General features: G+C 42.9%; 1 protein-coding gene across 1 annotated transcript; it reads left to right on the plus strand.

Moving 5' to 3' along the window:
• The first annotated feature begins 1,497 nt into the window (after nt 1-1,497).
• On the plus strand, nt 1,498-15,534 carry YWHAB (tyrosine 3-monooxygenase/tryptophan 5-monooxygenase activation protein beta). The gene is made up of 6 exons (XM_085079666.1): nt 1,498-1,641; nt 9,150-9,450; nt 10,462-10,585; nt 11,577-11,740; nt 13,073-13,168; nt 13,641-15,534. The coding sequence occupies exons 2-6, from the start codon at nt 9,157-9,159 to the stop codon at nt 13,695-13,697; spliced, it is 735 nt and encodes a 244-aa protein (XP_084935792.1). The 5' UTR covers nt 1,498-1,641; nt 9,150-9,156; the 3' UTR covers nt 13,698-15,534.
• The last annotated feature ends 614 nt before the right edge of the window (nt 15,535-16,148 follow it).

Raw genomic sequence — 16,148 nt, forward strand, 5'->3', positions numbered from 1 at the left:
ATGAAGGGAGTTTAGTGCACCTCGCTGGAGGTAAGAGGCATGAGCTGTGACAACACAGGCAGCAAGGGGAGAAGGATGAGGGAGGCACAGCAGGAGTCTAAATTATCAGGTGTTGACAGCACACCTCTGCAAACTGAGTATGATACACAGATACGCATGCTAGGAGTGTATGGAGCATCAACCCCAAGTAATTCTGCCATGAATCAGCACCCCCAAGGCCTCAGCAAGAACATGGGGAATGGCCCAAATGGAAACTGAGAAGATAGGGACCATGGAGAAGATTGGGGGGAAAAAACAAGTTTTGCCTAAAAAAGAAAAAAGAGAGCGATGACTGCAACTGATGGAGCTGAATCGGTGTTTGCAGCTTAAGATAACTTGTGGGTGCCAAGTAATTTTCCTTCTGACTTTCCAAAGTAATTAACCTTTGGACTGAGACTAAGCAGGAAATTAATGAGGTCCTTCCATCACCAAAAAGGAATCTGACAGCAACTTTGATGGGCCCAGGACCGTATCTGAAAGTAGAAGACAAAATTGGACTCTGGGATGCTGTAATTGAACTGAGCCCCAATAATAACACTTTGACAAGTGCTGCTGCCATGAATTTGAGATCTGGGCGCACAGCAAGGGGCTTGTGTGTCCTGTCACTTCTACCCAAAAGGATTATATGGATTACAAAACTGACCTCTTTTACTTGGATTCCTTTTTGGAGACCAAGCTAGACTTTTCCTCATGCCCGAAAAATGTTCTCTCTTGCCATTTCTCTAGAAAATGCAGTTTATTAGTTGCATAAAACTCATCTAGCCAATAAGAATCTTGATTTTTCAGTGAAAACATGCAATTTAAATTGTAGGGAGGAGCTGCTACTAAAGCAGCATTTCAAGATGATTTTGCAATTCAAAACAATGAAATTTTACTTCTGTAAGGGGGTGCAGAATGGCCCCACTGCCTGTTCTCCATGGATATGCCCCTTTTATGTCCCTTTGGATGGACTGCTCAGGGAGGTGCTGGAGTCACTGTCCTGGAGCTGTTTGACTGGGTGCAGCATTCAGCTCCATGCTCTAGCTGGCATGGTGGCGTTCAGTCACAGGTTGGACTCCATCATTTCAGGTCTTTTCCACCCTAATCAGTTCTGTGATTCCGTGATACGGTGAGGTCCAGCCAAAGAGCAACAGCGACAAATGGCTAGAAAGCCAGAAACTCTATTTCTTTTGTTGCCGGGGAAGCTGCCGCACTCGCAGGGTGGAGCAGCACACTGCCTGGACTCCCACCCAGCGCTTCCTGCCGCACCGGGGAGCTCCGAGGAGACAAAGAGCGCGCAGCGCGGCGGGTGCCGCGGTGTGAGGGCGCCACGGGCCGCGTCTCGGGGCTTTATCCCGCTCCCGGTGCGTTCGCACGGCGGGCGGGCACCGACCGGCCCCGCTCCGCTCAGCCCCGCGGCCTGCCCGGCCGGGCGCGATGAGCACCGTCGCCATGGCAACGGTCCCGCCGGGGCGGTGCGCGGGGCGGTGGCGCCCCCTGGCGCCGGAAGGGGCGTGTCGCGCGGCGGAAGCGGGGCCGAGCGCCGCAGGGTGTGTGCGCGTGTCCGTGCGAGCGGCCGCCGCTCCCGTCGCCTCCGCCCGTGGGATCCGAGCGCGCCGCCAGGTGAGGGGCCGCGGCCGGCATCGGGGTGGGCATCGGCGCGGGGCATCGAGATCGCGACCCGCGGGGGAGCCCGCGCCGGCCTGCCCTCCGCCCGCCCGGCCCGCTCCGCTCCTCCCCGCGCGGGGAGCCGCAGGCCGCGGCGGGCGCGCCGCGGGGGGAGTCTCCGCGGGAGGGTTCCCGGTTCTGCCTCCCCTGTCCCGCGTCCCCGCCCCGCTAACGGTGTGACCCCCGCTCGGCGGTCGCTGCCGGGCCCGGAGGGGCGGTGCCGCCCCCTCCCCGAGCGCCCGGCGCTGCCCCGCCCCGGTGAGTCACTCGCTGCCCGGGGCGCGGCCGCGCTCACCTGGGCCCGCCCGGCGGGAAGGGCTGCGCGCCCGGAGCCACAGCGAGCCCCGCCACACCGGGGCCGGCAGCCCGCGCTGCCCAGAGCGAGCCCAGACCGCGGCAGGGCTGGGGCGCCTCGGGCTTCCCGGTGCCGGCAGCTCCGTGCCCAGCCCGGCAGAGCGCAGCTGCCGTGCCCGGGCTGTGGCGGTGAGCCGGCCCACGTAGGGCCGAAGGCGCTCGTGGCAATGTAGGAGCGATTTAGAAGGGAACCAAATTATTTTATTTTCCGATTTTAATCATTCGTGTCCGTTTGGGAATAGAGATGCGTTTAGGGAGGACTCCACAGGGAGTGAAGGTTGATTCGAGCTAGTCCCAGCCTACAAAAAGGCTGGGCAGTAGCCCAAATCTAACGGCCATGGGCTTTGTTTGAGGTATGTATAACCAGGTATTCATTGGGAGGATGAATGACAGTGGCACACAGTCACTGTGTCGGCGTAAATGCATCTCACACAAAGATCACAATATAAATTGGTTAGTCTCAGATAGATTTCTTATTAGTAGCTAAAATACCTTTTTCACTGATAGGAAAACAAAATACACATCATGCAGTGCCATAAAAACTAAACTCCTGTGGAAAAATATCAGCGATTTTGGGAATGTGTGTAATGTTTTGTGTCTTCAGTGGCTGTAGAAATATTTGTGTTTTCACGTGTTCACTAATGCAGGACACGTAAGTTAGAAATTTTAATACTTTTATATAAAAAAGATGAGCTTTTATTTAAAAAAAATAATGAGATACAATGTGGTCTAGAAGAGAAAACAAGAACACAAGTGTCTTTTCCCCCCTTCATATTAAAGGACTGCAAAAATATCCCCCGTATCATATTTTGTTTATTAAATTGATACCAATAAAGTGATAGACTCGTTGCACAGATGGGCCTGGTGCAGTTTTCTCAACCTCATTATGTCAGTACCGCATGTTCTGATCTCTGCTATTTTGATGTTGAGTCTTTTTATTTTTTCCTGAGCAGGCCTGTGCCAGTATGCAGCTTTTTGTGATGCATGTGAATAAACTCGGATGAGGAGGAGTTCAGTAAATAATTATTTGGTTAATGAGGTAAAAGCTCCTGCTCTGATCCGTGTGGTATCCTAATACCAGGCATTACAGTAGTGTGTCTGTTATATGGCCACACTTCTTGCCCCACCCTGTAATATAAATACTGTCAGTTTATTATTAACAAAAGTGATTTACCTGTGATATGAATTCATTAGTTTGGCATGAACTTTATGCCTGGGGGAAGATTTTTTTGGGCTAACTCACTATTTCCACCAGGATTCTAGCCAAAACCAATTCTGCTCATTGGAACAAAAAGGTCTTGCCATGTGGGTATGTTGTGCTGTGGGGAAGTGCCAGCGTGTCTCCACCTGCAGCTGTCCTGAGCAAAGGGCCATAGGCAGGCAGCAGAGCTCTGCTTTTCAGCCTGGCATTAGGAAGAACAAGGCTGCTGTCACTAAATTTGAGGTGTCCAAACAAGATCAGTGTTCCCACATGCTGTTGATATTGGGCATAGGCATTTCGTAATTCTCAATGGAGATTGCAAACCTTTGAGTGTCATTTTATTCAATTTTAGGAAGCAACAAGTAATGATGGCAGCAGATGGCCAGAGCAGGGTGAGGCATGGCTTTATAGAATGTTAATTTTATCTCAACGTTTGCATAGAGATTTGAGCCGAAGGCCAGGGTAGATGCAGAGGAGGGTAAAGTTATGTGCTCCACAAGGTCAACAAGAATTTCACAGCTGTGAAGTCATTTTCCTTTTTTCCTCATTATGATTGCAGGATATTTTACTGAATTTGCTATACCTAAGCTTCTGACAGGAAGATTTTACTGTCCAGATCTTACCAGAGCCATTAATTTTCTAATTAGTTATTTAACAATCCATGGTAGCCTTTGAGGGAACCAAATAGAGAAACACAGCTAATAAAATCAAATGCCTGACACTGCAGTAAAGTAAGGAAGGTTCCTTGTGCTCAGTTGAAAGAGTTGCACTCTGTTTCCTGTAAAAAAATAAATGTTGGAAGCATTGTCTACTTGACAGGGAATGCCATCCCCATCATGCACATACTTGTGTCAGCATGTGTGTGCCTGAATGATGGGGAAGGATTTTCTATTTATTTTAGAAATAATGTCTCCAAAATGCTTACTCTCTGTAATTATAGAACTCAAATTTGAAATACCATTCACCTCACGTGAATGTTTAATTTCAGAATGAATTGCCCATCCAGAAATCAAATAAGGTATGTTCACATATTGTTGGAATACTGAACTGCAAATTCTGTACCAGTCTGCTGCTTTTCCTGTTAGAATTTGAGTGGACTTACAGAGCTTGTGACTGGGATGTATGATTGCCTCCCATTTCACCAAATATGGTTTTGTATTCCATTTTCACTGTGAAACATGCAGGTCTGTTAACCTACAGCTCTACTTGCATCGTTAGGGACCAGTATGTCAAACCAATAACTACACTGCTTTCTCACCAACTCTTTTTTACAAAGTGGAAGTGTTTGTCTGATAGATTCTCATGCTTGCTGTAGAGAGAGAAAAACAGTGCACAAAAATCGATGACTTAATTAGCATCAGAAGAACAGGTCATCAAGAGCAGCAGACTTCAGACCAATGTAAGCTTATTAGTATTGTCCTGTCAGTTCGATATGTTATATAAGCCAGATTATTTTCAGTGTCAGTTTTCATTTGATTTCTACAGACTTTAAGCACTGTTAGTTCTGATCCATTTTGGCTTTGTCCTGAAGAGCCCATTAGAACGGGAAACAATAAAGGCTACAGAGCAGATGCAGTAAGTGCTGAGGAGTAAGCTATACTTCTCAAAATCCTGCAGCCTTCTGAAGAACAGTAGCTGCATGTTTTACCCCTGAGCTGTTAATGGGGTGTAAACCTCCAGTTCTGTGTCCATCCACTCTTGAAAGATCCGTGGGTGTACTGTCTCAGGTGCTGTTCCCAGGCTGGTCACACCATCCCCTTCTTACTGCATCTTCCACTGAAAGATGCAGGCAGCTACACGCTGAGTTTTACAGGTTATGACCTTTACTTTTGATGCTTTGGGATATGTTTCAGTCTTGTCTACGCAGGTGTAAAGCTTTTCTGGGTGGGAGTAAGCACTTGTAACTTACAGTGCCTGCACACATGCTCTTCTGCATTTGTGAGAGAGATTGAAAGGGCTCTAGGCTGTATGGGAGATAGAGGAAACTAAATAGTAAAAAAATCCCATTTTGTGTGGGACTTCAGGTGATTCGAATTTCTGGCAGCTGATGCTATTGGCTGTGACTGCTGGGCAGTGGTTGGCATTCCTTATTGTGAACAGTGTCCAGCCACTGCTTTTTGGAGGGCTACTAAGTTGTGTTGGACAGATTCTTAAGAAGACAGTGTCTTAAGAATTTGAACTGTGTTAATGCATCTAATATCAGAATCTTCTGCTTAGAACAGGCAACTTTCAGGACTCCTCCATGGCTGTGATCTGCACGTCTCTGCTCCTTTTTCCATCTTCCCTCTTTTCCCCTTGCCGCCATGGCATGGCTTTATTAGTGCTAGAATAGATCATTCCTGTCAGCCTCCTGTTCATCACCTTTGTGTGTTTTGCTCCTAGCTGCAGGTAACCTTTGGTAGATGGCTTCTGTGTGTGGCCTAGGTGTATTTTTAGCTCTAGGCTTTGCTTGTTTCAGACTGTGGCACACTGGTCCATTGTTAGAGTGTGGCTTTCATCTCCTCTCTGGGAGGGACCAGTTATAACTGATAGTTGCTTCTTTGCCTTTTCAAACATCACTCCTTTCCTTGTATCTTTTTTCCTTCTGGCAAACACTTCCCTCTTTTGGAGCTCAAGCCAGCATAGCTCTGCAAAGCTCTCTCCAAGCTTCTATCAAGGTAAGCAATGGAGAATCAAATGAGGATTTTAAGTATTCCTTTATGCAGCATCCTGGGAAGGAAGTAATGGTAGGCTTACTGTCATTGGCAGATATTTTGGTGTGGGCAATGAATTTCTTACTGCATTTAAGTTTTGTTAAATCCATGTTACTGAATAATACTTGTGTTTCATAGCAAGCCTACTAACAGTACTGATATCAACACAAATTAGCTAAACTCAAGCCCCTATACACTGAATTCTTATGTCAAAACTAAGCCAGTGAAGTTCTCAAGAGTTCCATCTTTAGTGATGAGTTTGAGTTTCATATATGCATAAATGAGTTTCATGTACATAAATTAGTTACATTGCTGAGGAAAGTTGTTTGATGAGAAGCAACATTCTAGTCTTTGTGCTGGTATTTTGCTTGTATAATTGATATGTTAAACTAGTTTCTGGATCTCTTTTATCCACTAGGTCTTTGTGCCCCAGCGTTTTCCTTCATGTGCAGTTCCCTTTGTGATTTCCTTCATGTGTCCTTATATGAACCCATTGACTGCCGTGAACTGTCTTGCATCTAAATATAAATATGTCAGTGAGCTTGATAAAACAAACTCTGCACCCTTTCAAAACTAAACTCTATTTTGTTTGTAAACGGAATTCTGCACAGATGACTTGTCTACAGATTAGACCACTATTGGCAAAGTGCAGATCAAAGATAAAACTGACGTTTCAATGGCAAAATGTAAACTCAGTTGGAGCTACTTGCCTCTGCACTTCAACAGGCAGGCTGCTTCCACATAACAATCACATTCCATAAGAAAAAGAGGAGAAGATAAGATGTTTGCAGTAGAAATACTTCTGGAAGCTGTGCAGACAATAAAGAAGCTAAAACTGCTCTGAAACTGTTTAGTTTTGATGTCCTGTTTAAAGTTGGCTCTTGTAATGTAAAAAGCATTCTTCAGGTGTACTTTGCTCGTGTTCAGATTTTAGTGAGTGGGCAGAGACATACCACTCACAAATTACTTCCTGCCTTAAGCACATAGTCTGCAATTAGTGCTGAGTTAAGGGAATGGTTTACAAGGTTTGATAGACTCAGCAGGGAAAAGTGGGATGGGTTGTCTCAAGGGGAGATGGTCCAGTGATTTCCTTGGGCTTGTTCTGCATTGGTGTTATAATAGCCTTCAAAGTAGGGAGAAACAATTCACATCACAAATCCCACTTAACCTTTTCCATCATCAGGATCTATCTGTTTGATAACCCTGTGGAAACCAATGATAATATCCTCAGGATGAAAGCTTACTGGGGAGGAGAGAACCAAATGAGTCATGCCTTACCACAAGTTGTCACACTGCTGCCCACAGTCACCCTGTCTTGTTGAGGGCTTTGATCTGAAGTCTGTGTGGCACCTTTCAATAGGTCCCAGAATCCACTGGTTTAAACACAGTACTTGAAACAGAGCTGAACCAGAGCCCAAGTTTACTTACCAGTCTGCAAAAGGTCCCTTTCCAGAAGGCTGGTTTTAGCATTCTGTGTCCTTCCTGTGAGTGCCTTACAAATATGGATGCATAAGGATCTACCCAGGATCAAACACAAGCAGGAGTGAGTGTGACTTGCAGGTATAGAACAGGTACATTTGGTTGCTGGGTTCACCTCAGGAACTTTTATGTGAAATAGCAATGTTTGACTTGATGTCCTGGGTGATTTTTTTTTTTTTTTTGGCTAAAGTGGAATATCTTCAGCTGGAGGGACAGAATGTGCTCATCTCAAAATAATTTTGTAGTTAGGACTCGTCCTTGGCAGTGTGAGCAGTGTATGAAACTGCTCATACACTCGATGGGAATTTGGGTCTGCATCTCATTGTCCTGGTTGAGGATTTGGTACAGGGGACTGGTTTTCCTCTATAATAGTGTGGTAGGTTATCCTTGGAGTGAAATACAAGGATGTGCAAGATGTTCTCCATCAGAAGCCTGTCAGACTGGAATCTTCAAAGGTTAGAGCCAGGAAAAGGCTGCAGCAATCACTTTCAGCATGTTGGTTCTTTCTAATAGGACTGTATGTTATTAATGCTTCTGTAATGAACAGAAGTCTGTGAAATACAAATTTAAACTTACTGTTCTTGTTTGCTTTTTATTGTTCTTTTAGAAGTTGTCTTTAGGCTGTTAAGTCTTAGCCTAACAACTGACCTAGACAGTAAGAGCCCTGATTAGCATGCAGGAGTAGGAGAGGATAATTGCTGCTGAGTACTGGTGAGAATAACAGTTCTGGATGTGCCCAAAAGTGAACCTGCATGCCTGGAGAAATTTTACAGATGAATTTGGTTTGTCTGTAAGTTTGTGAGGTGTCTAGGTCCGTTTTGATAAAGGCAAAGAAAGTTGTTTACTTTCTCCTGTGAGCCTGGCCTGGGTGGTATATTCATTCTCCATGGCTTAAGCTCTTCAGTGACCTTGTAGTCATGTGATGTATTTTTTATGGCTTTGGTTGCTGCACTGCATTATCAGAAATGATAAACAAGTTGTTTCCATATAAGCAATTTGTTTTGTAGTAATGACCACCATGTGGGCCACATCCCATTCAGATTTTATTAATTTTATGAATGTCAATGTTATTTAAAAAGTCTTGAAAACCTGAGACTGCAGCCACCCTGGCTGTGTAGAATCATCCATTATGTGTATGTTGATGCATATGTAAAAAAACCACATTATTTTCTGGCAGAACAGTATAAGTGTACTGCCCATGGCTGCCGACAACTACAGGTTTCCCAGGTGTGGTTTATGTAAACCTGCAGAAACATCTCCTCTAACTTGCCAAAAATCTTCAGTGTCAGGAGGAGCTGTCCAGTGCTTCAGTTCTCCTAAGTAGTTGCTGTTGTATTGCACTGGAGGGTAACAACAGCAAAACAAACAAACAAACCTGAAAAAAACCCACCAACCCGGTGGTTTTTTGGTTAGTATCTCCATCTCAGGTGTGGCTGGTATAGGAAAGAGGAGAGATTCACACAAGGCTGTGCTTAATGCCAATATTTTGCTGGATTTTGAAGAATGATGCTTTCATATCTTCAGGATTGTCATTAGTCATTTACACATGGAAATTATCCATATTTGGCAAAAGATCAAATATATATTTAAAATTAAATCCTCTGTATTACTTTATTAGAGTTGATAGATTTCCCTCTTATTAGTGACTGTAAGATCTGCTTCACCCTTCAACTTGAACTTCCCCAGTGCAGACAATCGAGACATTTTTCTCTATTTTTATTCCTCGCTCATTGCAGGACAGCCATGGATAAAAGTGAGTTGGTACAGAAAGCCAAGCTGGCTGAGCAGGCCGAGCGTTACGATGACATGGCTGCTGCTATGAAGGCTGTCACCGAGCAGGGACATGAACTGTCCAATGAAGAAAGGAATCTCCTTTCTGTGGCCTACAAGAATGTGGTCGGTGCCCGTCGCTCGTCCTGGCGTGTGATTTCCAGCATCGAACAGAAAACAGAGAGAAACGAGAAGAAACAGCAGATGGGAAAAGAATATCGTGAGAAAATTGAGGCTGAATTGCAGGATATCTGCAATGATGTTCTGGTAATAATCCAACAGCAAAAATAACAGTAGTTAGTACTGCAGCATTCTTCAGAGAGGCTTCAAGAATTTTAGTAGTACTGTAGACACTGCAGCACCTTAGCAGGGGAATAATTTTGCATAGCTACATACTTGGGTCCAATTCTAGCTCCTAAGTCATTTAGCTTGCTTCTTAGGGAGTTTGTTATAAAACAGTATATTTTTTTTTAGCAGAAGAAAAGCGAACAAGGCTATGTTGAAAACCCCTGGCTACTGGCTGGAGGGGGTTCACCATGAAAACAAATTTAGATCTGGGATGCTGGCATGAGTCCTGCTAAAAGGCCTGCTGTTTAAATTCTTTCATTAATGAATGTTGACATCCTGAGGCTTGTTTAGTGCTTTTTTTTTTCTAATGCAGAAGGTGTGTAGTTCTTCTCCCAAACTGATTTTGCTCTTTCTTTCACTCAGACAAGAGGGATTCCTTTTCTTGCTGTTCCATTTGCTTAAGATCAGTCAGGAGCAGATGCTGTCAGTGCAGTCAATCTTTACATCTCTTTCCGAATGCGCATGTACTGCCTTGTGCCACTGTTGAGCTTTTCAGCTGAAGTTGGAGATAGAATCAGTTTCTTGTGGACAGTTTTACAGCTCTGCATAGAATTCAAATTTGTGGCAGCAAAAGTGCCCAGATGTGCTAATTTCCAGCTGCTGCTTTTCATTAGTTTGGTCATGGATGTGAGTTTGCATCAGCAAGTTTAAGCCCTGATAGCTATTAGATTCTGCAGGAGGAAATTGTGGGTAGCCTCAACGTAGCAAGTGTTCAGCTCACCATAGATTAGGCTGCAAGTAGTTTCTCTTTTTTTTTTCCAGAGTTTGGACAATAGTAGGCAAAGTGATTAACACATGAGTCTACGTAAGTCATGACAGAAGTCATTGTTACTGTTTGAACAGTTCATGCTCACCATTGTAACAAAGGCTCTGTTTCAGACATTATTTTTATGACTCAGGAAACATCACTTTTTTAAAAATCTTTCTCAGGAACTCCTGGATAAATACCTTATTGTCAACGCCACGCAGCCAGAAAGCAAGGTCTTCTATTTGAAAATGAAAGGTGATTACTACAGATACCTCTCAGAGGTGGCATCTGGAGACAATAAGCAAAGTAAGTAGAAACTAAATCTCTCATTCTGAGGGCCAAGCAGAATCAAATATAAAAAACTCTTTTGTTCTTTTCCCCAATGTCAAATATTTATTTCTTCTCACTACTGCTCTGTAGTTATGAAGATAGGTGCAGTGCAAGTCACTTTTAGAGAACAACTTCACTGAAATGAATATAAGTGATTGACAGACGTTCATCAATACAGGCAAACTCTACTTGCAGCCCCTGGCCAAAGTGGCTAATTTTCAAACCTGTGTGGCAGTGTAAAATCATTTTCCTGGAGACTGTAGTTTTTTTTCTCATGGAAAATGCTTTGTTCCTTTGATCTCTTGTTTAAACTATGAATTTAGCCCCACTTTTTGCAAATTCTCTGCATGCAAATATGGGATATTGGGTTCCTGGGTTCTAAGTCCAATTATTCTGAAATGGGAAAGCAGTGATGAGCTGTGCCTGGATTCCTCTGAGTATCTGATGCAGTCCATGTCTTGCAAACTTAGTTTGATACCAGTATGGAGCTTATTGTTACTCATTAGCCAGGAAGCAACTGTTGGCTTTGTTCTGAAATCCCAACCTGAAATACAAAGTTCATGACCTAACTGCAGAGTTTAGTTGTCTCTTCTTCCCCCTATGTTTTTTTTCTGGATTTATTATTGATAATCAGGACTTCTTCAGTTGGGCTGGAAATGAGTGTTTAATACCAGAACACTTTGACTTAGGTAGAGTTTGTGTCCATTGTTTGGTTGGAATTTGTTGAATAAATTTTATTTTAAATCTCTAAAAAATTAATTAAAAACTATTAATTGAAAAATCTATTTTAATTAATAGTTCAGCAAGTGAAAGACTTTTGCATGTAAAACATTGAAAGAGGTGTCTGTGCATAGGTAATTGTGTGAATTTCTGGTGGCACGGTAGTCTAGGATAAGAATGTAATTGCTTCCCCCATGAAATAGAGACATGTACTGTGTATTTATATGGTTGTAATTGCTTCTTGCAGCAACGGTAGCAAACTCCCAGCAAGCTTATCAGGAGGCATTTGAAATTAGCAAGAAAGAGATGCAGCCAACACACCCCATTCGACTTGGTTTGGCCCTAAATTTCTCTGTCTTCTACTATGAGATACTAAATTCTCCTGAAAAAGCCTGTAATCTGGCAAAGACGGTAAGCAGACTCTTCATATCACCCATTTTTGTGGAGGCTGAGGAGGTAATTACAGGGTTGCAGTAGTGCTTTGTAGATGATTGTGCTTTTTCATATCAAATTCCTTAAAAATGCCATCATTAAACTGTTGTCACTGCAGTGTATTTTCAGGTAAGTTGGTTTGCTGGACTATCTTAGCTTTAGGTGAAGCTAAATTTGCTGCTGCAGTTGTTCCAGTGACAGGGAAGACAAATTGCCTCTTTTAATGTCCACCTAATTCTCTTAGAATGTGTATGTGTCAAAATTGAAAACACTTGAATTAATTTAGCACTTCTAAAGTGAAATATTTATTTAAATCAGAGCACTTAGCAAGCACATGAAGTGTTGTCTGTGTGCCCATCTTTGTAGCCCTAAATGTCCTTGTTATCCATATGCATGTGTGCCCCTCTCTCCAGAGACCAAAAAGAGCTTTTGTGATGGGTTGTGCCAAACAAATAGACAGTCATTTTTTCCTTAGCCTTCTCCCTAAAATAGGATTAGTCTTCTAAATGGAGCTTTTTGTGTCTGTGAAAATTGTCTGGTAGTAACTTGAATAACATGGCATTAGGTGCATCTTTTTGTTCTTAATATGCACTTCAGTAAGACTTTGTAAGTAAGATATTTTGCTGTAAAATGCTGCTGCTGTTCTTGCTTTTTTTAGTTTAAATGCTTACATGTGTTTGGAACCTGAATGAAAAAATAGCACTTATTCACAGCTCTCAGACTTACAGTATTGATTTTCACGTATAACAGATGGATGGGAAGAATGGCTTTGTTAATCTCTAGTGGAACATACCTGATTTCCTCTGCTGTTTTGAAAAGAAATTGAAAACCATCCTCTTCACTGTCGAAAAATCTTGTGTTCCATTTTCTTGTCTACTTACTCATGTACCATCTATATATATATATCCAAGTAAAGGTGCCTTTGTCGTTCACTGCGAATTTAGACCAGTGAGACTTTTCGTTTTAAAGGAAGTCTCTTTTTTTAAGTGTTGTTCTTAAACCTGACTTCAACCTATGTGAACCATTTTTCAGCATGACACAGAGAGTGCTCTTGCCTCTTCAGTATTTGGGATTGGCATGACTTGTAAAGTTTTTTGGGCTTTAATCTGGACACCTGTGAAGACATCTGCTTTCTCCTGGCTGTCTAGGATCTAGTGCTCACTTTGGTTTACATTCCTTTTGGTGGAAAAGAAAAATACTGGAAGGTTTTCTTACAGAATTTGGATAGTAATGTGGCAAATTTGTAAGCTCTGTGTAAGCAGAAGTGAGTCCAGAAAGCAGAGTGGGAAAGGGCTGTGTTTGTGTTTCTAGGCATTTGATGAAGCGATAGCAGAGCTGGACACGCTGAATGAAGAGTCTTACAAAGACAGCACCCTGATCATGCAGCTGCTTAGGGACAACCTCACTGTGAGTACCATGGGACAAACCACTGCACTCTAGGCTGCTGCACTCCCTGAAGTGGGATTTAGCATCTGAAAGCTGATGCAGTTCTGTACCATAAAAGCCTTCTCTGATGCATTAACTGCATGTGTTAACTGCAATGCTTTTTGTAACCAGACTAGTAAGACTTGCTTGTTCAAGCTAGGAATCATCTGTTAACTAGTGTAACAAACTCAGATTCTTTTTGTAACACAGAGTAGAGTTTGTTCTCAACAGACAGTTTTATGTGGAATTTGCAAGCTTGTGCTGGCTTATTACTAATTATCTTTCATTCATGTTCTCATTTTGTTTATTATTCTTCAGCTTTACTATTAAGTTCTGCATTGCTCTTAGCTGAGAAAATTGCACAGCTACTACTAATTATGCTCTCTTCCCTTTCCTGACAACTGTAATGAACTGTGTGCTTCCAGTATAAACACGTGTTTGTATTTCCTTACAGCTATGGACGTCGGAAAACCAGGGAGATGAAGGGGATGCTGGGGAGGGAGAGAACTAATGGCTGTCACGCTTCACTATATGTTCAATGTCACCCTGTATCCTACACATAATCCCTTTGTGCGACAAGCAAAAAGAATAGTACATCGACTTTCACAACCTCAACGTAGCAAAAACTGTCTGTGGGGTAAAACCGGTTGGTTGGTGTTTTGTGTACCTAGAGCGGAGGTCGGTTATTCCAATGGCATTCCAAACTTTCCTATTCTGAACATTTACAGTTCCGATTACCGTGTTTATATTTTTAACTGAACACTGTGATAATAATAATGGGTTTTGTGATTGCAATTGACTTTACAAAACTCTTACTGGTAGAAAAGTAGACATCAATTATGTAACTCTGGCGAGCTTAATTTGGCACCAAAATAGTCGAAGTACAATTCTGTTGTAAAGTTGTACAGAAAGTTATAGAGATTCTATTGTGACACTGGGGCATGGAAGGAAAACAATCCAATGTATGGCATTCCAGTTAGGGACACTGCTATGAGGTAGTTGAACAGGCACACTCTGTAGACATTTGTAACCGAGTCTGAGGCACCGCTTTCAGTCAAAAGCTCACTTTGTCAATCCTGTCTTTCTGGGGATGGGGTATGTTTTGGGGAGGAGGGAAATGGGGGAGTTAGCAGCTTGATTTCCAAACTCTTTACACTGGCAGATAACTGGGATTTGACTTCTCAAAGTGCTTTCATGCTCATATGACATGCATGACTAAGCCCCTTCCCACAGCAATAACTTTTACCTAGTTACAACTTAGATATTCTTCAGTAGTGAAAACTCTTGGTTCGCTGCCATGGACTTGCAATAGGAGAAGATTCAATTTTTTGAATGGCCTTATTAGTTTGGATGATACCATGAAGTGATCTGCCACTTTTGCATTACTTTGCTCTTAGGTGAATCAAAATCTCCATGGTATTCCCATTCTCAATTTATCCTGAAAACTTCTTAAGTAATCCACTGAGCCATCTTTAAGTTCACTTTATAGAAATGTTTCTCCCACTGGACTCTGTTCATCCTTGACCCTCTCACCTGTTTAAACTCCATTAAAGCAATTTTGGACTCCCACATATGCATCATCCTTTCTTTGGTTCCTGGTGATGTCAGGATGGTGGATGAGGCCTGCACCTCACCAAGGACAGGTTTCTTCCTTGGATGTTTAAGAGCTGCCAGTGCTGATGCATTCTTCAGCTCTTGTCTGCCGTTCTTTGGTAGTACCAGGAAACTGGCTCAAGTACTGGCTCAAATATTCAGGATTTCCCATCTTGTACTGGAATGCAGACCTACACATCTGTAATGCTTGTAACTTTGAGCTCCAAATGTCCTCACCTTGTCATGTTTCAAACATGTCCCATTAAACAAAACCTAACAAGAGTTGCGTGAATAATGCAGTGGAAAAGATTAGGAATAGTCACCTATCAGTCCCGTGGTATCATCCCCTGCCTTCACATTCCACTTAGGTATAGGATCCATCTGTTTGTCCATCTGTCTGCTGAAGAGAATTTCATGCACTGATTTTAAAACTCCCCTCTACTAGCTGAACAAATTGTGCAGTTAATACTTGGCGCTTGATAAATGCAGTAGTGAATGTGGAACCGAGCCTGTCTGTATATCTGGTAGCTCTTTTCGCTTTGTTTTTACTGACCAGTATTCTGCCTAAAGTTTGCTTCTGTGACGGTTATATTGCCTAGCACACACGTGGTTGTGAGAATAGTATAGCAAAAAGAAATACCTGGTTATTGATGTACTAGATTTGTGTATGTCTTTTAAACAGTTCTAGTTTCACCTTACACAAAATAATCAGGAAAGTGTAAAAGAATTCAAAAGTGAATAATAAAAAAAAATTTTATCATTTGGTTGTGTCTGTTGTCTTTGCCGTAGTAGGGGCAAAACCTGTGGTAGTAAAATCACCATTTGTATTCAGTTCTCAGTTTGTGGATTGTATGAGTTGATTCATGGTTTACAAATACTGAGTTACTCATTCCTTTGCCGAGAGACTTTCCCACACACCCTCCCAGATTTGTAGGAGAAAACACTGTTTCTCTTCTTTTTTGTCGAGGGCATACTTGTAATACATTGTCATTGCAGGGCTTAAATGCAACTCTAAATAACCATTTAACTTGCCATGAGTCATTGCATATTGTAGGGTTGAACACACTGTAAATGAGAAAAGTCTGTTGGTTACATTTAGAGATTCTTCTTGGGAATCTTTTAAATACCCACTCTGAACACAGGGCTGGCTTCACTTCTGCACACCCTGCTCTGCATGTCTCAGACTGCTGTGCTGAAGCAATGCCAAGAGGAAAATAAGTGGAGGCATCTTCCTGCACATAAGAGCACACAAAGGAATGGATGGCAGTAACCAGGCAGGAGGTGCCAGGCAACCTAAAAGCTTCAGGGGAGCTTGGTCCTGCTTCCAGAGCCTCCTGCTTCTGCAGGGGGGAAACACTGAAGTGTGCAT

Source organism: Lichenostomus cassidix, chromosome 20, assembly GCF_008360975.1.
Source record: "Lichenostomus cassidix isolate B80296 chromosome 20, HeHo_3.0, whole genome shotgun sequence".
Taxonomy (NCBI): domain Eukaryota; kingdom Metazoa; phylum Chordata; class Aves; order Passeriformes; family Meliphagidae; genus Lichenostomus; species Lichenostomus cassidix.

What these genes read in the sequence shown, in the direction of transcription:
- YWHAB (XM_085079666.1), top strand. Translation starts at nt 9,157, where the DNA reads ATGGATAAAAGTGAGTTGGTACAGAAAGCCAAGCTGGCTGAGCAGGCC. An exon ending in ATCTGGAGACAATAAGCAAA is followed by an intron (nt 10,586 to 11,576) that starts GTAAGTAGAAAC and finishes TGCTTCTTGCAG; the next exon opens with CAACGGTAGCAAACTCCCAG. An exon ending in TGCTTAGGGACAACCTCACT is followed by an intron (nt 13,169 to 13,640) that starts GTGAGTACCATG and finishes ATTTCCTTACAG; the next exon opens with CTATGGACGTCGGAAAACCA.